The following is a 24,181-nucleotide window of genomic DNA, read 5'->3' as shown; positions in this document are numbered from 1 at the left end:
AGTTTGCCTGCTTTGTCATTCTCCATATCCTGAAGTACTAAGCTATTCTTAATTTATGTACTACCTACAAGAGCTATTTGTAATACTGACTTGTACAAGGTACACTTCATTATAAGCATAAATACTAACACATGACTGTAGGCTCATTCATAGTATAAATTAACAAATATTTATTACCATATGTATATTTGTCCCTTTCACAAAAACCAAAAATAATTTTATTCTAAGAAAAAGTAACTAACAATTCATGGCAAATGTTCTTGCTAGTGGTCTGTGGCCTGACTCTCTGGTGGTAATTAATTCTTATACTTGAGTCACTGCTTGGTCCAAATATTTTTCAATTATTTATACTTTCAGGTTTATTTTTCTGATGTGATAAATAATATCAGCTGCCATTAATGGGACAAGCACCATTATCTCATATAATCTTTCCAAACCTGTAATTAAGAATTACTTTCGTTCTGCAGAGGAGAAAGTCCTAAAAGCTAAAACTCTGTCTCAGAAATAAAATGAGGAAACAATTGGGGGCACATTCATACTTAGGACTGTATGATTACAGCTCCCATCATCCTCATTACCCTACAATAAGAGAATTTGGGACTTCATCCCAAGTGGCTGGGTGTTGTCCTTTTATACTCATTTGCCTCTCCTGAATGTTCATAATCTTACCCGGGATTATTGTACTTTACTGGATACAAGATTGTCCCTCCCCAAGCTCTAAATAACATGACAAGAAATTCACTTACAATTAACATAGGAAGAAAAAAAAAAGAAGACATTAGTTAATACACCTTAAAGTTCCTTATACAGACCAGGAGTAAGATAGTTGAGTTTCACATTTGTATCTATTCCTCTTTAATCTATCATTTATTCTCCATACAGTGCTTTGAGGTCAGTGGTTTGAGGTAAATGTTATTTTTGCTTTTAAAAATGAGGAGGCATTTAATTCAGGTTTGCCATGCTAGGAAATACCAGAGCTTTGTTACATCCTAATTGGATTTTGACTCTGAAGTTGTGCTATGTTTCCTCCTGAGAATCCCTTCCTTTTACAAATAAGGAACTTCAGCAAGTAGGGAGCAGAAACTTTATTGTAACCACATGGTTTGTACAAATATTTCTTTCCAATGTTCACTGAATATAAACTCAGCATACTCTGCAGAGTTCATTTAGTAGTACCTGGGTGAAGTTGGGGGTCATTCCATCCCAGTGTCAACAGTTTTACTGGTTTTCTGAAATATGAGAAAAAGATTTTAGAAATATGTTGGCAGTTTTATTAGATTCCAAGCTACTGTCAACAAAATTTTGTTTTTATTAGGAAAATCTCCCGGTGTGCCTCATTATTCTAAGGTAAAGTATAAATTTTTCATCTTTGGAAAATTAAGGCCTCAACTTTGGGCAAATGCAATTGATTCAGCAAAGTATTTTTTAGTACTAGAGTCATCTACCATCAGAATGAACTGGACTGTTAAGTTGAGTTAAGCAGATGCTAAAATGAACAAAAGGAAGATTAATATGAATTAGAAGTATATCTATTTATAAAGAACATTCTCTTACATGGTAGGAAATTATCATATAATCATATGCTTTTTAACTACAAAAATATAAACCACTTCAAATGCCAACCTTTTGATCACATTGCTACTATATAAAATTTAATTCTCAGTGATACTTTGAATCTAATTGGATCTATTTCAGAGTAGATTTCCATTATTATTTGAAATTGTTATCCACTTCTGCCAACAATTATTTTGTCAGTGAGTACTAACGATTCACTCATTCCCTCTATTTTGCAAAACACCATATTTAATATGGTAATATAAATGCTTAGAAAAAAAAAAAACTATTATGAAAATTGGTCCAGAGAGATTGAAAGAAATGAAAACAGGTCAGTAATAACAGTGAGATCTAGATTTTGGAACCAGGCCTTGAATTAAAGTAGAAAGTTTGGATAGGGAACATCTGTTGTTTTGCCTCTTTCTGAGTGGGATTTCAATTTTCACTTTCACCCAGGAAAGCCTTTTATGGAAGAATGTCAACATCTGTGATTTAAAAAAAAAAGAGAAAAGAAAAACAAAGAAAGGCAAAATCACACCTATAAATGCCATTCCATTGAGAACTATGTATCTACAGCAATGTGTGCTAATTGAGTCATACTTCCTATCTTTATTCTTTACCTTTTAGTTAGAAGGATAGAATTTTCTTTTTTTTTCCCCATAGGCTTTATATATGTATGGATTATATATGTGGAACATTAGATGGGTAGAAAGATGGCTTTATTTAGTTAAGACAGTTCATAACCTCAGGGAGCTTCATATCTGGTAAAAGAATGAGATATAAACAACTAACTAAAATATAAGGCTAAATGAAATATGAAGTTTAATAAGGGTGTCAGCTACTTAGGAAATTAGCACAAAGAGTATTAAGTTATTATATGGAATTACCGAAGTAATTACCTAATTACCTTAGGAAGTAATAGTCAAACTAGACCTTTGGGGAACCAGTAGCTTGATCAATCCAGGTTGAGATATCAGGAGGTACAAAGCTCTGGACACTTTACATGTAGAAAGGTGCAGGTAGTGAGCGGTAGCTAGATCTTCCAGAAGAATAACTTAGAAGGTTAATGTGACAGCACATCAGAGAAGGTCTTATGTCAGGATGAGCAGCAGTTTTGTATTTTTGTATTTTTTTTCCCTAAAGGCAATGGAAAATCACTGAAAATTTTTATAGATGTTTATAGGTGATTCAGACCCTTTTGAAGATAAATCGGATAGAAATCTGAAATATTGAAAAATGATAAATTATAGATAAGAAAACAGCTAGAGGGGCACCTGTGTGGTTTAGTCAGTTAAGCATCAGAGTCTTGATCTCGACTCAGGTCATGATCTCATGGTCTGTAGAATCAAGACCCACATCCTACTCCACACTAACAATGCAGAGCCTGCTTGGGATTTTCTCTCTCTCTCTCTCTCTCTCTCTCTCTCTCTCTCTCTCTCACACACACACACACAAAATAAATAAATAAAAAAATTACAGCTAGGAACTTAAGAAATGTTCTAAATCTAGAGTAAAAATTAGACTAGAACAATGAGAGGTATAAGAAGGTGACAGACACCAAGGGTGTGGTAGATATAGAAGTAATTGAACCTGATGACTGGGAGAGAGGTGAAGTTCAACAGATAATTGGAAAGATATTGGAGACATTGATCTAGATGAAAATAAAGGAGACAGCCTTACTTTAAACATTTTCCCAAATCAGCAGCATATCTAAAATACAAATAATTATAGGTTTAGGAGATTGAGATGTGTATTCTCTAGGAAAAACAACAACAACATAGGTTTGGGATACATACATATGGGTTAAAGCTAAAACAAACAAACAAAACAAGACAGTGATAAATACTAAATTATTCAGAGTTGAAGAAGCATAAAATTAGTGAGGGTGTACATAGAAGGCTCCTAAAGTGTTTTGTAATATTCTATTTCTTAGGCTGTTTCTTAATTTGCATACCATGTATTAAATATGCTAATATATGTGTTTGTGTGTATATAGTTTCTCATAGTTGCAACAAATGGGATGTTTAATATTTACCAAGTTCCCTTGAGACAGCTTTCAAAGATATTACCAATTTGCTTTTTTTTTTTAACATGGCCCCTTAGAACAGGTATGTAATTGCCTAGAAGCTCATTTCAAATGAGTTTTGATTGGATATAACCATATCTTTCCTCAGAAAATTATGAGCATTGGGATCCCCTCCTTTTTTGAAGACATACATGATTTTGGGTAAAAGCCTAATTTATGCCTACCTCCAAGATGCTGGTGTCAGCAAGTCCACTGCGTAGGGGAAAGAAGGAAGGAAGGGAGGCATGGAGGGAGGGAGGGAGGAAGAGAGAAAAGAAAGAGAAAAAAAAGAAAAGAGAGAGAGAGACAGAAAGAAAAAAATAAATTTCATAAGCAGAGAATTGACAACCATTGTGCTGTATTTATTTATTTTTTTCATTTAGATTTATCTACACCTCAACCAGTTTATGTGGTTACCCCATTCCTCTTTCATCTAAGGCCTTTTTTTTCTTTGATCATTTTTCTTTTTTCTGAATTATATCCTTTAATATTCCTTTAGTTTAGTGATAACCTGATATATTTTCTGAAAATATATTTATTTAGCTTTTGTTTTTGGAAGATATTTTTTAATCGTGGTAAAATACACATAAAATTTATCATCTTGACTCTTTGTAAGTATATAATTCAAGTTTTACGTACATTCACATTGTGAACCAATCGTCAGCACTCCTTTCATCTTGTAAAACTGAAATTTATAGCTATTAAGCAACAACTCCTGATACCCCCTCCTCCCAACACCAGATAATTTTACTCCCCAAATTTCCATCAGTCTACTTCCTTTGTGAATTTAACTGCCCTAAATGCCTCTTAGAAGTGGAATCACACAGTATTTGTCTTTTTGTGAAGGGATTATTTGACACAGCTTGATATTTTCAAGGTGTATCCATATTGTGGCAAGTGTCAGAATTTATTTTAAGGCTGCATAATATTCCATTTTATATATGTATCACAACTTTTATACATTCATCCATTGATGCACATTTGGGTTATTTGTACCTTTTGGCTACTGTCAGTAATTCTGCTGTGACCATAAGTGTGTCTTCAAGACCCTGCTTTCGATTTTGGGGAGTATATAGCCAGATGTGAAACTGCTGGATTCTATGGTAATTCTATTTTTTTGAGAAACTGCCATGCAGTTTCCCACAGAGGCTGCACCATTTTACATTCCTACCAACGTTATACAGAAAGGTTCCAATGTCTCTACCTCCTTGTGAATGCTTGGATGTTGTTGTTGTTGTTATAGTAGCCATCCTAATGGGTTTGAGGTGGTTTCTGATTGTGATTTTGATTTGCATTTCCCTAATGGTTAGTGATGTTGAACATCATTTCATGTTCTTCTTGGCCATTTATACATCTTCCCTGGACAAATGACTATTCCATTCTTTTACCCATTTTTTAAATAAAAAATACTTTTGTTATTGTTGACATGTAGATGTAAAGATAATTTTGTTGAGTACAAATTTCAAGTTATTTTCTCTCAACCCTTTGCTGACAGATATTATTCCAACAATTTTTGCATTTTTTTTGTTGGTATTGAGAATCTCCATGTTTATCTAACTATCATTCTTTTTTTGGTGTTGTGTCTTTTCTCTCGAGATGCTTTTAACATTTTTTCTCTGTCTTCATGGCACTGTTTTTATTTAGGCCTCTAGAGTCTGTTTTACTTCCTATGGGATCGTGTCTTTTTATCAGCTCAGGGAGGAAAAAAACCCTCAAATATTATCTCTGACCATTTTCTCTAACCTAGCCTATTTCCTCCTTTGCAAAATTTGATTAGATGTGCTAGACTTCATTCTAACCTCCAACTCATTTAATCTTCTTGTTTCTCTGTGTTGGCACTGGATAACTCCTTTAATTTGTCTTTTATCAATTCCTGAATTATATCTAAGCTGCTGGTTAATCCACTTAATAAATTGTTTCTTTTTAATATTACTTTAAAAAATATTTATAAGTTATTTTTTGGTTATCATTTATGTCTTCCAAGGGTATTTTTAAAATAAATTATTGACTTATTATTTCAAACCATATTTTTTATTTAAAATATTCCACTCATTTTTCTTTATCTCACACAACAATGTAAAAGCAGGTAAGCTCTGGAAGTTTAAACCTATTGTGAAGTTTTCTCTCAATCCTTGCTCTTATGTTTCATTTCTCTGTGTATGCTTTATTTTTGTGTTCTGATCTATTATGAGAATGAACTCAATCTAGGGAATTCTGAGGGCCTACATTGAGGAATACGTTTTCTTCCACAGAGGGTTTGAATTTTCTTCTGCTGGAGGGAAAGGGAGTCACAATAAACTGGAAATCAGTTAAATTTGATTTGTCCCCCATCCAACCAGACTAGTCATCTGTTGCCCCAGTGTAAACTAATGCCTAAAGTTTTTGTTTATTTCTTTTGTTTTGTTTGGGTTAGGTTTGGTTTTGTTGAGTTTTGTTTTCTGTACTTAGAGAAAGAACAGCAAAAATTAGTTTTGTTTTTATTTTTAAATTATTTTCCTTTTTTTAAAAAAAATTAAATCTTTAAAAAGACAGACAGAAAAAAGGGCAGAGAGAGGGTGATACGGAGAATCCCAAGTAGGCTCCACACTTTGAGCACAGAGCCCAGTACGGGGCTTGAACACAGAAACTGCAAGATCATTACCTGAGCTGAAATCAAGAGTTGGATGTTTAACAAACTGAGCCACCCAGGCTCCCCTCAGTTATTCTCCTTTTTAAGCAAGCAGGGAGATTTATTTTTTTCCTATTCACCTGTATCATTGAGGATGTATACTCTTCTAATATACCTGGTATTTTTCTTGTTTAGCTTTCCTAGTCTTTATGCATTTAAGAACTGATCTGTATTGCACTAAGCAACTAATGATCCGTGAATCTCTGGATTATCACTTGATTTGGTTTCTCAACTTTTTGCCCCTATAGCTGCACCAGCCTCTGTGTTCCCATTTGCCTTCCTCTCTGGTTTTAGCTAACATACAAGTCTGTGTTAGCACTTAGAGACTTTCCTGTCTGTCTTGTGATCTTGATAAATCATTTAAATGGTATAGTTTATCATTTTTCAGAGAATATTATTGCAATAAAGGCTTTTCAAAAAAGGTAAAGGGCCCTCAATATAGAAAATTGAGTCCTCTGAGAAATTTGCTCAGAGGTCTTTGACTTACTTGAAAACAAGAGTTAAGAGTCAAAATAGTATTTTAACATTTTTATCAAGGAAAGAAAACTGTCATTAAACATGGCAGTTTGTATCCCACTCCACCCTTATGGTGAATTTGCCAGGTTGCTCTGAAAAACAAACAGACAGACAAACAAATAGAAAACAGACATGGGTTTAGTAATGGTCAAAAACTACAAAAGTTTTATTTTAGACTTAAAGTTGGTAATTAGAAGCTCTAAATGGTGGGTAGAAAAAAGGTAAGGATAAAGAATGATAATTAATATTGGCTCAGTATATATTTGTATATGTACTCCTGAGAATGAACTTGAGGACCTTATCTGATATTTCTAGCTCAGGTCACATATCCTTAAAATTATAGATTATATATATCATGAATTTATTAATCAATTCATTAAAAAATATTTATGTTGAAGCAATGTTGTATACATTTGGAGAGCAGCACTATAAAGATATATTAGCAAGGAATCTACCTGCAAGAAATATATATAAGAGTAGTAATATGTCAGCAAATAACCATCACATTAAGTACAAAGGGATTGACCAGATACAGTCCTGTTGTTAGGTAGATAGAGACAAACTTTCTGGCTAGGACATAAGATTGATTAGGTTTTTGTGGTTGAAGGGTGATGTTGTCTATCTGCTTACTTACTTTTGTGTGAGATTCAGGTAGAGGGAAATGTAATAAGGTATGAATTCCAGGTAATGCCCTATAGGTTCAAAAGGTCAGGATAAGTCTGGAAATCTGAAAACACATCAGTACGACTGAAGTGTAAGGTAATTCCTTAAAAATAGTGGAAAAACAAAGTTGGGAAGGTAGTTATATTCAGATTATACAGGAAGCCAGGCTAAGGAATTTAGACATCACTTTCTGAGTGGTTGAAAGCTACTGAATATCTTTGGGACAAACAAAGGTCATGATGCAGAACTCTCCAGTCAGAAAAATAACCTAGCAGCAACTGAATCATTTGGTTGGATAAGGAAAAAGAATGGATGCTATTGCAATTTTAAAGACAGAAATAGATTTGAGAGGGCATGAACCATAGAACTGACAAGGACTAAATAGGTATTAATAGCTTACATTTGAATATGCTTTCCAATGTAGGAGTGCAATGTATTCTCTAGACCATATGATTAAGAGTCAATCAGAAATAAATAAAAGGATTTTGAGCAGCAGAAACAGCCAAAAAATAAAAACAAAAACCTTTGGAAAACATGTATTTTAGAGAAAATAAAAACATACTGTGTTATTTTTGCCAATACCAAGCAGTCCAGAGTAAAAAATGCAGAAAATATTAAGTCCTTGGATTGGCAAAATATCCTTCAACCCTGCATTAAACCGAATAAATAACATCATCTAACGTAATATTCCCAGCAATCCTATGTATTATCTGTAATTAGCCTCATTTTCCTGATAAGAATAGAGGCTGAAATTTAAGTGACTTGATTAAAGACAAAAAATAGGCACCCAACCTAGAACATGAAGCCAGGTATTCTCATTATAGCAAGACTGTCTCTCAGCAACCAATTAAGTCCAGAGGGTGAAGGAGAAGAAGGAATAAATATCCTGGATGGGGCAAATAAATAAGTATCAGACATGGCATGTTTAGCCTTACAGAGGTGTTGTAGTACTTTTTCTCAAGAAAAGGGATCCAGAGGAGGACAACTAAAAAGAAATTTCTAGTGTTGGATCAAAAAAAAAATAAAGTTGACATTTGAGATGCACCAACTTACCAGTAAATTCATGATGAAAGGTAACTTGCAGAGGAAAGGTTGTTGATTAGAGGAGAATAAAAACATGGAAGATACCTTCTAAGGGAGCTGTGATTAAAAGTTATTTAGAAATAATAAGAGCATTTTGAGCAGAAAGTAGGCTCTGTCAGGTTTGGAAAGACATACACGGACGCTGGAACCTACCGGGCCAATACTGACAGTATAACAGACCTAGAACCACCACGTCTCCATGTCCTATTTTGCTCTTTTAAATTCTGAAATAATTGCCAAATTTTACAAATCTGGTGTTGTCACTTTCACATGAAAAATCTAGCGTCGTGGCATCTTTCAACAATGGTAAAATTGGAAGATTTAACAATGTGGAGAGTTCAGCAACAGCTGCTCTGTGGTTCCAGCTGCGCTTGGGTTGGAACCACTGCTCTGGAGCAGTGCCTGGGAGCAAGTTAGAACTTGCCAAATGCCAGGCCTCTTCCCAGACCTACTGCATCAGAATCTTCCTCTTAACAGTCTCCAGGTGTCTTACAAGTTTGAATAACACTAGTCTAAAGAGCGTTGGACATTCAGTATGCTTGAAAATAACAGAACTGTGTAAAATAAAGACAAAACCAAATTAGAGGATTCAAGTGCCACAGATTGGGGACTAAATGGGCCTACTTTATATGTTAATATGTTAAAAAGATTTTCTAGTAAATACCTTAAAAAGCTTTCATAGGATCCATCATTGTTAACACTTGATTTTGATTTGTTTCTAATTAAAGTATACAATTGTATTTAAGCCTAAATTCCATCCTTTTTTTAAAGATGCCTAATTAAATAATCAAGGAATAACAACCCAAATATTCATATTGGCAGTAATGAATTAATCAAAACTTAATTAGATTTTAGTAATTTCTGTAGAATCCACGTTGGAGGAATATTAAAAGGATTTTGTTTCTTTGCTCATATCTCAGTCCATTTCTGTTAATTATCTATTTTGCAAGATGTTCAACTCTGGTGATCTTGTTTTAGGAAAGTTGAATTGTTTTATTTCATTTCAGGAACAAATTGGCACTTTCAAACATAAAATAGCCCATTTGTTGACAGCCCACAAGTACTTTCTCCTGACTAGAAAGATGTGCTACCAAAAAGCTGTTACTCTAATTTGAATTTTGGTCACCTTGGACCATAAGACTGCTGCCTGTGTCTGCTCCTAAGTATTTACTAGTGAATCACTGAGTGTTAGTGTAATTTCAATGCTAATTGTTGCTTCAGGTTTTCAAATGGCTCAGCAGTAAGACATTAATGATTATTCATGCCTTAAGAAGGGCTGATAAGGGAATGAGATTACAATCTTGTACAATTTTAGCTAACAAATTAAATTGTAAATTAAATTTTCCTGAGACAGAAAATGACTTACTTTGGAAAGTCAAAAAGAATGAGAAACTTCATTCACTTTTAATTTTCTCTTTCCTGTTTTACAGATATTCAGAGTATCAGAGGGTTAGCAGTGGATTGGGTCTCACGTAATTTATATTGGGTTAGCTCTGAATTTGATGAAACACAAATTAATGTGGCACGACTAGATGGCTCTTTGAAAACCTCAATTATCCATGGAATCGATAAGCCACAGTGTCTTGCAGCTCACCCAGTCAGGGGGTAAAGTATGATTATTTTTTTAAAGGTTTTCAAAAGTTTCACACATTTTTACCTTGATTTTATATAAAAACTGTGTTTAATTCAGAGGAATTATTAGCCATATGGTAAAAAAAAGTGAATATGAAAATTGTAAAAGAGATCCCTGCTTAGAGATTTCTGGCATCTGCATAAAATCAGATTTTTATATATTATTATAGCATTTTATTAATTTATGTTTCTAAGGAGTAACAGTTCAGAATAAAAAAAGAAAAAAAGAAGTACAGGGAAAAGTCACTGATTTCATTTCAAATACCAGTTATTAGTAACATATTTACTGCATGCTGATGTTACAGTAACTGCTAAGTAGCTCAAATTCTCCCACCTTCTGGCTAATCATCATATACACATGGAGAGAGCTTGTGTAGGGCTAAAATACTTTCTCCCCAGTGCTGTCAATGGGAATGGCTGAAGTGACTTTGTTTTCTTCTTTGGTATCTGGTTTCTCTAAACCAAGAAGATTCAATCTTAATGAATTACTTTACATAGAAATGATTTACGATAGTCAGAGATATTTCAGTTGTGAATGTAGGAGGAAAAAGGAAGTGAGATGATTGTCCTTCAATGACAGGAAAAAGCAGGAGAGATACTTTCTTCTGAGGCACACATGTGTGTTACTGTCGGCAAGTGTCTCACCAATTTGCTAAAAAGAATTCATCCTGAGCCAAGAATTTACGTTGATATTAACTTTCTTCTTCAGTGTAAGTTTTTGGTCAACAAGTAAGCCTACATCTAATATTTTTAATCCACATCTCTTAAATTAAGGAAACTCTACTGGACAGATGGAAACACAATTAACATGGCAAACATGGATGGCAGTAATAGCAAGATTCTCTTTCAAAATCAAAAGGAACCAGTTGGTAAGTTTGTTTGCTTTTTTCTTTTTGAATAGTTAGTCACTGCAGTTTTTAATATGGCAAACCTGTACTTATATATCTCTGTTCTAGAGCCTGAAAGGAAATATTACAGATTAATGATATAAATTCAAGAATTTATCACTCTCATTGAATCCATTGGGTCTAGGTGGGTGAAGGAAGAAACACTCTTTTTTTCTAGATAAAAAGGATAACGTATTTTGATATGAGAATTTTTATAGTATCTTAAGTACTGAAGTCGCTTAAAGCTTGATGTAATTACTTAATCTCATATTTTCAGTGGTGAATATCTGATACATTTCTGCAGTGGCAATATAATGTACCAAGGCTTCCCTGATCGTCATTGTGTTGTTATTAGTAGTTATAATGATATAAGTATTTACTGTTTAGTTTTCAGCAGTTTTTTATTCACTATGGAGTAGATTGGCTTGGTTTGTTATTCTACCTTTGCTAACCATTTAAATCATTAGATAAAACTGGATCGTGCTGAAAGAAAGCTCTGATGCCTATCCGTAAAACATCTCTTAAAAATTTAACTACGGAGATGCTTTTAGAAGTTAATGTTACATATGTATGCATAGATAGATTTACATTGTAATGTACATAGTTTTCAAATCCTAATCACACTTTCCTCCTATTTTCCTATATTTCCTCTTAATTTTAAGAGGCAAGGCTTATCACACTGCCTATTTGTCATCTCAAGTATCTTTTTAAAAAAGTCCAGTAATGAACCTGGATTTTGATATCACATTAAATGAGAGTGATAGAATGTACAAAAGAAAGTCATAATTGCCTTGAATTGAACATAGTGTATTTTTAATTCTGGGGGGAAAGTTAATTCACTATGAAGCTTTTCAGCATTTTTTCTTAGTTTTAGAAATGTGGTAGTATCCTTATTTGAAGGAGCTCATTTTACTACTGGTGATTCGGTAAAGGTGCAGTGTCACCAAGATTTACAATAAATAATTCTTTTCCTGTAGTCTATAGACAAAACCTCTGATAGAAAATGATAAAATTAACAACTCTTTTCTTTGGACTGGCTGTTCTAAGATTTGATACACAATTGAAATTCAAGTTAGTGTTAGAAATTAAAGGCAAATTGAAATGCTAATACTTCTGTGTGGAAAATGATAGGACAAAAGAAACATGGGCCTCTACAAGATTAGGACCCATACAAAAGACTTAATTTGGACTCAAGCAATTCAGTTGGTGCTTATCTAGAATGGTGCAGAATATTTAATATGGAAAAGTGAGTATGATGAGAATAGTATGAGCAAATAAAATCCTTACATTGTAATGCGGTAGCCACAGGTTACACCAAAATGTTAATTTATATGCTTGTTTCGATAATGGGAAAACCTTATCTTCTTAAATGCTAAATATCCATTCCCCTACTCAAAATAAATTTTTAAAAAACCCTCCCAGCTTACATAAAGAAAGGTTATAAAGAAAAATAGTGTTACTGTTTACACTTATTGTTGTATTTGAAAATCACCTTAAATTACTTCAAAATGATACTTTTAAATTTTAATTTGCCCAAGATACACCAGTTTGACCAAGATAACCCAGAACCTCATTGTGAACCCTACCTTAAATCAGCATTAATGAGTATGGCTTGCAAGTCAGACATTCATTCAATAGCAGATTTTTATTGAGTATCAGATTTTGTATTAGGACTATTGATAAAAATTTGATACCCTCCTTTTCCTTAAGGGGCACAAGAACCTAAATCACTTTAGATTCCATTAAGTAAATTTAACTCAGTGACCTTCAGCAAAGTACTGTTAGCTTGGTGGTACTTGCTTTCCTCATCTGTAAAATCAAGACAAAATGTCGATTTTATAAAGTTCCCATGAGGACTGAATGAGGAAAATTTATTAAGAGAACATCTGGCCTTTAATACTAGAACCTGTCAGGAGTAATAATACAAGGTATGTTGGATCCAATAGAAGAATTTGAATTATTTGATTGCAATATTGAGAGTATAAATGAGTTTAGTAAAGAATAAATATGCAATAGCATCCATTGAAATATTGCAGAGGATTATATGTAGCAAATAGGCCTCTGAGATGAGCAAATTTTTATGCACATGTGAGGAATGTACTCCATATTGTTTTGTTTTACTGCTAATGCTAAGAGGTAAACAAGTGGAAGTAGCTGGATTGTACTCTCAGATCTTCCCAAAATAATCCCTGGGGCAAAAAGACAACTGGGCCCTCATCTTCCTCTTGTAGTTCTTTAAATATATTTTTAATTTTTAATTTTTTAACTTGAGTTATTTATTTTGAGACAGAGAGAGAGGCAGGGAGAAATAGAGAGGGCAAGAGAGAGAATCCAAGCAGGCTCAACACTCAGAACAGAGTCTAATGTGGGGCTCAAACTCATGAACCCTGAGACCATGACCTGCACCAAAATCAAGGGTGGGCTACTTAACAGACTGAGACACCCAAGCACCCGTTCCTCTTGTACGTCTTGATGTTGTTTACAAAAATGGTTACTTACAACTTCCTTCTGTAATTTTCTACTTTAGTAAACTAACATGTTAACCAGGTCTCTGCTGTTCTTAATAAGAGACTGTGTTGTCCATTCATAAACGTAACAAATCATTTCCCTTTTTTATGTTCCTGAAATCGGAATGGCAAATGGGCTGGCGAATACTCAGCGCAACATATTCTACTACACTTCTGCCCACAGATACCTTTTTTTTTTTTTTTTTTTTTTATGTACAGAGGAAGAAAGTGAGCAGGTGAAATTCTATCCTGCCTCTATTCTCCCTTGATTCCCTGCAATGAGGAATATTTCTGTCTTCGTAGGTCATTAACCATGAGTTAACACTCGCCATCTTTAACTACCACTTCAAATTAAGTGAATTAAATTGTTCAAGGTGTAAGGTACAAGAGGAAGAATGAATTTAAGGAGCTTGGAAACTAGGGACAACTTGTAGTAATTTTCACATTCACATGAAACATTCCTTTTACTGCTTGAGGGATAATATGGTTTTGGAAAAAATGTTGTTTTAGGATCATAACAAACAGAGATTTGAATCTCTGACACTTATTAACTCCGTGATTTTAAACATGCTTCTTTCCTTTTTGAAGGCACAGTTTTATTACCTGTAAGATAGAGATAACAGTGTCTATCTTTTTGAGCTATTTTTAGAGTTAAAGGCTCATATGCAATATCTTATGTTCCACAAACCACACACTTATATACTCTAAAGAATATATGCTCAAAGAAATACGTACAAGGATACTCAATGCATCATTGTTTATAACTCTAAAAAATTTGGAAAGGCTTTAAATCTTCATCAGAAGAGGAATAGTAAATAAATGCAGCATATTTATGTGCTGAAATACTGTATACAAATACGAATATGTTTATGTATATATGTATACAAAAAGATGTAATAGATCTTAGAAGCATTGAGTGAGAGAAGTAATTAGCAGAATGATACTTATGCTATGAAATCATTCATAGAAGTTCAAAATGAAACATACAACATTAATAGATATTGCTCCTGGTTGAATATGTTTATAAAACTATGGAAAAAGTAAACTGGAGATAATCCACACCAATTTTATAATAGCAGTTCTCTTTAGGAAGGAACAATAATGACATTCAAAGGGAACTTTCATCTTTTTCAAAAGATACTTTACTGTGTTAATAGAATTTATTTAATATTTCATACAAAGATTCAAATTAGATACAGTAAAATGTTAATAGTGTCCAGTTATGGGGGCACCTGGGTGGCTCAGTTGGTTGAGCATCTGACTCTTGGTTTTGGCTCAGGTCATGATCTCATGGTTCATGAGTTCAACCACACCTCAGGCTCTGTGCTGATGGTTTAGAGCCTACTTGGGATTCTCTCTCTCTCTTTCTCTCTCACTGCCCCTCAAAATAAATAAATAAACTTAAAAAAATAATGTCCAGTTCTAGGTGGTAAATATATGATTGTTCATTAATTTTTCTCTCTTCTGTGTTAAATGCTGGCTCTTCAAAATATCACCAAAACAACCCGTTGTATAGACCAAATGAGTTTCTTACTTCACACACCGAGGGAGAACATTAAGTCATCAATGTCTCAGCAGTGTCTGAGACAGGGAAAAGCAGCACTGAAATAGTAATTGAGATTTTGAAGTCTGGTTTAAGGCAGGTGTCAAATGAAGCTTGATTAGGATCATTGAGTAAAGATCAGTATATAATTTTGGATTGATAGATATGGAAAGAAGAATTTGAGGGAAGATGGGTTAGAGACTAATGTATACAGTGTCATTTGTTGCTTTTTTGCTGGAGTTGATGAGCTGTCCAGGAAGTTCCTGAAATTTGCAGTTATATTGTTTTCAACTATTACCTTACTGGACAAGAGTTTATTAGAATAGTAAGTTATGACATTAAAGACAGTGGATAGTATGGGCCTCTGGGTGGTTCAGTCAGTTAAGCGTCCGACCTCAGCTCAGGTCATAATCTCACAGTTCATGAGTTCCAGCCTGTGCTGACACCTCAGAGCTTGGAGCCTGCTTCGGATTCTGTGTCTCCCTCTCTCTTTGCCCCTCCCCTGCTCACACTCTGTGTTTGTCTCTCTCTCAAAAATAAATAAACATTAAAAAAAAATTTTAAATAAATAAAAGTATCCTTTGTAAAGAATTGTGTACACTGATATATTCTTCACTAGCTAATTCTGAAAAATTATCTACAATGGGAGATAGGAGACAGTTGTATATCTGTCAGTGTTTCATGAAGGGAAACAGAACCAATAGTGTTAATGGATTGATAGATGATGAGAGAGAGAGAGAGAGATGATAGACAAACATAGATATATAAAGAGATTTATTACAAGGATTTGTCTACTGAGGTTGTGGGAGCTAGCTGAGCAAAGCTGAAATCCTAGGGCAAGATGGAAAGTCTCAGGCAGCAGCTTAAGCTTTAGATCTTTGCCAGAATGTCATCCTCTTTTTCAGAGGAAACTCAGTTCTAATGTTAAGGCCTTTCACTAATTGGATTAAACCCACCTAGATTTTTTAGGATAATATCCTTAACTTAAAGTCAACTGATTGCATATAGTAACCACATCTACAAAATGCTTTTACAGAAAAAATCTAGATTAGTGTTTAATTCTATAACTGGCGATGTTAGCCTAGCCAGGTTGACGCATTAAACTAACATCACAATTTTTAAACACAAACTTTCTTATATTTTATCCACTGATCTATATGCCTGCAAATATAACAATTGCATATGTTGATCCAAACATAGATTTCTGTAAATATTTATCTACAATTTAGTAAAAGGTCTCTTAAGCAGAAACATAAGTGAACAAAAGTTAGCTGGCATTAAATAGCCATGCTTTCTGAATGGAGACTGGGCAAATGACTTTATTATAGTGAATTTAATGTGTTCAGTATAGATTATTAAGGGGCACCTCGGTGGCCTATTCGGTGAAGCATCCAACTCTGGATCTCAACTCAGGTCTCGATCTCTGAGTTGTGAGTTCAATCCTCATGTTGGGCTCCATGCTGGGCGTGGAGCCCACTAAAAAAAAAAAAAAAAAAAAAAAAAAAATTATTATATGAAGTATGATAACATGTCCTTTTTGAACCTAGGAAGAGAAAAAGAAACATGCTTGAGAATGTTTCAAAAATATCCACATATAAATTAGAAAGAAAGAAAGAAAGAAAGAAAGAAAGAAAGAAAGAAAGAAAGAAAGAAAGAAAGAAAGAAAGAAGGAAGGAAGATAAAAGAAAATGAAAGAAAAACAAATATCTCTACAATAACCTGTCTTTTTAAAATCCTAATTCATATACTAATTGGCTAATTATAATTTGTTATGCTAAGCACTGTGGATGACACAAAAATAACTCTTTATGTAATAGTTGCTTTGTAACAATGATATACTTATTAATGAGAAAGAGGGTCAGGAACATGGGGTAAGTGTTCATATGCTGGTCTGTATGTATGTGGGCATCTTGAAGAAAAAGGAAAAGAAAGTGTTCTCCCAGAGTGCCAGTTACTGGGAAACAAGGCAAGCAAGGGTGATACCAATCTTTTCCTCATGGAGTTTACTATCTAAAAGGAATTACAGTATGACTAAACGTTATCCACTCCAGCCATATTTTCCTTCTCTGCTTCTCTCAACTTGTCAAGCTCTTTCCCCCAACAGTATATTTTAGCAATGTATTCCTTTGCCCAGAAATGTCTCCCATCTCAGTTGTCTGCCTATCTGTCAGACTTCAACTTAAAGATTATTTCCTCAAAGAGGTTTTCCCTGACCTCCCTTGACAAAGCCAAAGTCTCTTAAAATAGACACTTTTAGCACCACATTTTCATCGTTTAGTCTTGTCATTATTTTAGATTTCCATTTGTTTGTTGAATATTTGATTACTGCTTACCAACTAGAAAGGAAACTATAAAATTAGTGAAAATATTTGCTCTTTTTTTTTATCAGTGTGTCCGCAACTCATAACTCAATGCTGGCACATTGTAAGTATATCTTCAAAAAATATTTGTTGAATGAAGTGACCACTATTTCCCATCCAATAGCAACAGGCTCTTACATGATTAAGTAAATCCAAGATTTATTTGTGTATCTTCGTTGAATAAAATTACTTTGTGAAAAAGTGTATATTTGGTGACCTGGATATCAATCATGTTGCATTGCATTCAATTATCTGAAGAGTAGCAAACATTTATATTTATGTCATAATTTTCTCAAAGTTTGGAGTGCAAAAATTATGTTAGTGGAGTTGCTTATAAATCAATGCATGGTTAGCTAAAGAGGAAAAATTGGAACTCTTTGGTTTCTAAATTGGCTTTCCCATACGTTCCTTTTATTCTTTCTCCTCTCTCTCCTGTCTAACCCTGTAACCATTTGGCTTTCCTTAGCACCTCAGAGCTTTCTCATAGAAAGAAAGAATAGGACAACAAAGACTTGGTTATCTACATATCGACAAATCCTCTTAGTACTGGGTATAAAAGTAAAACTAATTTCTTTTTCAATAATACCTTATTCATTCTGACCATGTCATTGTAATTTTTGATCTATCCCAATAGGCTAGAGAAACTGTTATCTGTAAATTAACTATAAAAAATATCCTCTAAAGTCCTGTCTTTAGAGCATGAAAGCCCTGTCTTTATTCAGTCACATCAAATTCTTTATTTGTGAGGGGTTAGGCCAGTTAAGATGATGCTGTTTTCAAGGAGTATTAGAGGTGCTTATTAAAATAGGTTAAAAATTAGAAAAAAAAAATAAGATAGGTTAAAATTATGTTGCATAATAACTGTTTTTTTAATTAGTGTTTTTCCTGCGTGCTTGAAACATTGTCTTAAAATATATTCAATAACATATTGTTAACTACTTGACACAGAATCTGAAGCATTTCAGATTGTTGTGTTTTCTTTTTTAAAAATTATTATTTTTGCTGTTATTTATTTATTTTTTCTCTCTCTGGAGAGTTTATTTATTTATTTTTTAATGTTTATTTATAGGGGGGTAGGGGCAGAGAGAGAAGGACAGAGAATCCCAAGCATGATTGGGACTGTCAGCGCAGAGCCTGATGCAGAACTGATTCCATGTACCGTGAGATCATGACCTAAGCCAAAATCAAGAGTCAGAAGCTTAACTGACTGAGCCCAACCAGGCACCCCTTCTGTGCACAGTTTAGAGCTGTGATGAAAATAAGTTCATAATTTTTTGTGTTTTTTTTTGTTGTGTATATAGATTTTAATTGCTGTTTACTGCAGCATTGTAGTTGGAACACAGGGTGCAAGAGGACCTGCCTGGCTCCAGGAGTCCCAAACAGACCAGGCTTGACCACTCAGCACTGACAAAATCCAAAGGCAGAGAAAAAAGTGATGGTGAAATAAGATAGGAATTTATTTCGGAGAGATCAACACCAGGAAGGCAGTGGACTAGTATCTCAAAGACTGCCCCCAAAGTGCTGAAAATACTTATAGACTTATTTCAGGAAAGTATGGGTGGGGCAAAGGTGGGGGGATAGGAGCAGGTAGGAAGTGAAATTCAAATTGATCAGCATCTTGGAGTCACTCTTCAGCAGGCTTTGCTGGCTCAGGATAGTCCTTATTGCTTGAGGGGTAGTTTTGGTTCCCATCAGGGAATGCTTTACCCTCATGGTCTTCCACATGAGCCAAGGAACAAAGTGGAAAGTAGAAAGTTTGAGGTCAAAAATGGAGGCATCTAAATCCCTCTGTCAGCATCAAGGTTACATCTCATAAGGAAACACTGGTATAGAAGAATCTTTGGAATACTCCCAAGAATTCATGCCAACATAATCCCACCTTATAAGATTCTCTTAGAACTATTGCCCTGAGATGAATTCAAAAATGGAATTTTCCCCGTGAGTGGACACATGAGTAAGTGTAAAAAATAAATACAAACCTATTTTTCTTGGTGTACTTGATTGCCATACCCGTGAAATACATATGCTTAGGGATATTTATTACTTTGTTGTTTACTTATTGAACTTCACTGCTATTTTGCACTTCAGGAAATTATTTTAATCATTTTTTCATGACAAGTCTGTATGGGCAATCTCTGGCTTAAATTCCTGCCCACTGCCTTCTCTAAACCATTTCCATGCAGAAAATTAGGTGATTAGGAAACAAGGAGCTACTGTTTAGTTGATTTTCTCCTCAGGCATATGGATTATAAAATTATAAATTATTTTTCCCAGAACATAAGGAGAAAACACAACATTCTGTGTGGTGTGGCTGGGAAGTATCAACTCAAAACAATAATTATCTGTCATCCATTATGAAACCTGTATTTTCAGGAAGCCATACCTTTGTGTTTGCATGTACTTAGCCTAGGATGTGTGATAGAGTAGAACCATTATCACTTTGGCGACAAAAATAACATAATTACAGTGACTACTTTTTAAGCACTTTGAATATGTCAAGCACTTATAAAATGCTTTGCATTAATCATGTCAAGGTAATCATTTCTGGAAGGGTTTCTTATCCTCCTTTTACAGATTCAGAAAGTGAGGATTGTTGAAAGAAGTCAGTTGCCTGTGATGGATAGTAGAGTGGGATTCAAATCCAAGTTTATCTGCTTCGAAAGCCGTATTAAATCTTAACCATTATGCTTTGCCCAGAGAGGCTGATTTCATATAGTAATTACCTGACCTCAAGCTAAGATCAGGGAATAAAACTGGTACTCTTTCAAGCATGGCAAGTAGGGGAAAAAAACTCAGAACTTGGGTACTCCTGAGAAACGTGGGCCCAATTAGGACGCAGCAGTCAGGTTTTCTAAGCAGTCTGGAAACACATGAAGCAATTTCACCTCTGTGCGAATTGTACCTTGCAATTAATTATTTCTGAATCTTTAAATGCTACTTTTACACAGCAACGTTGCTGATATACTAGGATTTCTAATTTGTGAAATTGTTTTTATGTTGTAATTCACTGGATTTCCCTTACTTGTTGGTGGTTAAATCCATGTGTGTGACATACTTGAAATAGAAGTATGTCATAATCTTATCAAAACACCCAATTTGGCATTTCAGGACTGTGTATCACTGAAGACTAAGCAATTGCAGCCTTCAGGCAGTTTGGGCTGAATAATTTTGTTTCTGTTAAATACAAATCAACATTCCAGTTATCCATTGTTGAACTAAATATTCTCAATTAAGATTTATTGCTCTGTCTTGGATACATTAAGTGCTTAGAGCAGTTTGCATAACAAAAGATTTTAATTTACTACTTAAAGCCATTTCCATGTTTAAAATGTTTACATATTATGAATTTTATCCCTTAAGCCTCATATAAAGCAACTTGGCTTGTCAATCAGCATTATTCTTCATGGCTTATTTGAATCTAGTGTACTGTATATTTTATCTTCTTGATATTTTCTCTTCATTTTCAATGTAATCTCAACCAAAAGTCACTTGTTTACTCAACCCTAAAGTACATCTTTTTGAAACCTATTTTTTGTTATTATTTAATCATTCCAACCTATATGCTGTATAACGTGAATTTTGAAGTATATTCATGGATAACATTCACAAGCACTTTTTATCACATCAAAAGAATTCAGGGGACCTCACTTTTTAAAAATAAAGTTAAAACAAATTTATGTCGGTGGGTGGCTCAGTCGGTTAAGTGTTCGACTTTGGCTCATGCCATGTTCTCGTGGTCCATGAGTTCAAGCCCTACATCTGGCTCTGTGCTGACAGCTCAGAGCCTGCAGCCTGCTTCGGATTCTGTGTCTTCCTCTCTCTCTGCCTCTCCCCTGCTCATGCTCTGTCTCTGTCTCTCTGTCTGTCTTTCTCTCTCTCTCTCTCAAAAATAAACATTAAAAAAAACAACTTTGGTATATATTTCCTTGCTTGATATAATGCAGTTATGGTTTTTAAATATATTTATACTCGGCACACTCACTTTTATTATGTATGAAGCATGATCAATATTATCTCACAAAATAGCTTACAAAAAAAGGACAGAGAAACTAACAAATGGATATTAAAATTACACATTAATATACAGACAAATAATTTAAATTTACATTTTTTTCACCTGATCATTTTCTTATTCTTTCAAATGATATTAAGTATAAAAAAAAGGTTGTTATAAAAGGTTATGAAGTATATAGTGGGTGCCAGGCCTGAAAATAAAACCTGGTATACATTATCAATAACGTCATAGTCCAGTGAAGTAAAAAAGACAGAAATAATTACAAACCATTTGATGCAGTGTCATTCCTGGGTACTATTTCCAGACACCATAAAGGTAAGTAGACACTGTGAAAATAGAGGGAACAACTAATTTTGTGTGAGGAAGAAAAATAGAGAATAGTACCCAAATTAGTAATATTTGAAATTTCAACTGATCTTGAAGAAAAAATCTAGTTCCGTTTTTAAGAAAGTGACAAAGGAGAAGAAACTGATCTCATTCCTAGTAGAATGGAAAAATAAACATAAAAGGTACAAACATGTGAAGTGTCTAAAAAACTGAATTTTTCTGCGTGTCTACAGAAAAAAATCTAATGCAAGGGAATGTTTAGGATTATATTGACAGGAACTGTAATTTTAAAATGTTCAAATGGCACAATCCAGTGCTTTTAAAATATTTTGTTCTATTTTACCTATCAAGCTATAAAATATAGTTTTGGTGCATTATAAAACTATAGGTATTAAAGCTTTTAAAATGTTTTTTTAAAGCAAAACACTTCTCAGGAAATAGCCTGTCACTGCACCTGATTTTGCTTCCACTTTTGCACGTGTTTTTTTTCACAAGGCACATACTTTTTGCTGATCATCAAAAGTTTGAAATACAGGATAAATTGTCCAAGGTAAAATGATTAATGTGACAGAGGATGGGGGAGATGCTGAAATCTTAGCTCTATGCGATAAGCAACAAAAAAGTAATTAATGTAGTTCTGTAACTCTATTTGTTGTCAGTGACTTCTTAAAGCAGAGTGGATGGAGAGCGATGATTTCAAGAAAGAATTTAGATGCAGTTAAGATACTGGCAGTATAGACATGTGCAATAGAGGAAAGAACAAACGTTTTTCTTACCTCTCGCTGGCTAGGGACCTGGAAATTAGATTGACACAATGACTAACTACCCAGAGAAAAACAGTTTATTAAACAGAGTAGCACACATGCAGGCAGGAAACCTCGCTGATCAGGAACTCAAAGGAGGGGTTAGAATTTGGGCTTATATAGCATCTTAACAAACAACAGCAAATTTGTAGAATAATATCAAAACAAAGGAAAAGGGATTTAGACTTGCAAGGGAGGCAAACTGTGAGAAGGTAACTACCTGAAGGACACTAATGGAAGATAAAGATTGTTTTAGTAAGGCTTGTTTTCTAGATTCCTCTCCATGCCATCCCTGGGCTGTTCAGAGTCTAGACTAGTCTCTGGTGATTAAGAGGCTAAGACTGCTTTTAGCAAAAAATGAGGGCAAAGAGCTTTTATTTTTTTGTCTTCTCTTTCTCAGTTCTTCAAGTCAAAGTAATTCTTAAGCCAAAGTGGCTTGTTTTGGAGTGGCATATTTCGATCCCTTACATACTCAACTTTTTGTTGAATAATATTGAAAAAACATTGAACGTTTGTTGAAACATGCTTTTTTTAATTAAAAAAATTACATTGAGATAATTTTAGATTCCCATGAAGTTATAAAAAACAATACAGAGAGTTTGCACATATTCTTTATCTAATTTTCCCCCATTGGAACATAATGTAAAACCACAATAAAATATTACCACCCAGGTACTAACTAACCTTAATGAAGTCCATTAATATTCAGATTTCATGTTTTATTTGTATTTGTGTGTTTAATTTTAGATTGAATTGTATCACACATGTAGGTTTCTATATCCAGCACCACCTTCAAGGTACTGAATAAAATGAATCAGATTCTGTGGATAAGTGGGGAAAAAAAAGAATTAAAAAAATGCCGAAAAATTCCAACACCACAATGATGCTACCTATTGCCCTTTTATAACCACACCTACTCTCTCCTGCCTACCACCCCCTTTCCCTTTTCTCCATACACCATCTAAAATGTTCCATTTTTAAAATGTTCTGTTTTTAAAATGTTATAGGAATACAATCATACAGTATATAACCTATTGGATTGGCTGTTTTCCACTCAGCATTTTTCCCTGGAGAGTCATTGAAATTTCATGTATCAATACTTTTCTTCATCTTATTGCTGAGTGGTATGCCACGGTATATAAATACCATGGTTGACTTAAGCATTCTCCTATTAAAGGAGATGGGATGATTCAAATTTTGACTACTGCAAATAAAGCTGCTACAAACATTCATGTGTAAGTTTTTGTGTGAACACAAGTTTTTATTTCTCTGGAATAAATTCCCAGGAGTGAAATTGCTGGGTCCAACGGAAATAGTATGTTTAGTTTTATAAGAAACTGCCCAGCTGTTTTCCAGAGAGACTGTACTGTTTTTCATTGCCACCTATAATGTATTAGTTATCCAGTTTTTCTCTGTATCCTTGTCAGCATTTAGTGTTGTCACTATTTTTATTTTAGCCATTCTTACAGATGTGTACTGCTTTATCCTTGTCATTTTAATTTGCATTTTCTTTTGATGTTGAACATCTTTTTCATGTGCTTACTTGACATCTGTATAT

The 24,181-nt window shown here is 34.1% G+C and overlaps 1 protein-coding gene across 3 annotated transcripts in view; it reads left to right on the top strand.

Annotated features, from left to right (window-relative positions):
- Positions 1 to 24,181, top strand: part of LRP1B (LDL receptor related protein 1B) — a 1,862,224-nt gene that overhangs the window by 1,284,461 nt on the left and 553,582 nt on the right. For all 3 annotated transcript variants that reach the window (XM_053214983.1, XM_053214982.1, XM_053214984.1), the window contains exons 30-31: positions 9,980 to 10,154; positions 10,956 to 11,050. In XM_053214983.1, coding sequence (XP_053070958.1) covers positions 9,980 to 10,154; positions 10,956 to 11,050 — 270 coding nt within the window. The remainder of the gene's footprint in view (positions 1 to 9,979; positions 10,155 to 10,955; positions 11,051 to 24,181) is intronic.

This window comes from Acinonyx jubatus, chromosome C1 (assembly GCF_027475565.1).
Source record: "Acinonyx jubatus isolate Ajub_Pintada_27869175 chromosome C1, VMU_Ajub_asm_v1.0, whole genome shotgun sequence".
Taxonomy (NCBI): Eukaryota; Metazoa; Chordata; class Mammalia; order Carnivora; family Felidae; genus Acinonyx; species Acinonyx jubatus.
Note: the sequence above shows the minus strand (reverse complement) of the source record. Positions and strands in the feature narration are given on the sequence as shown.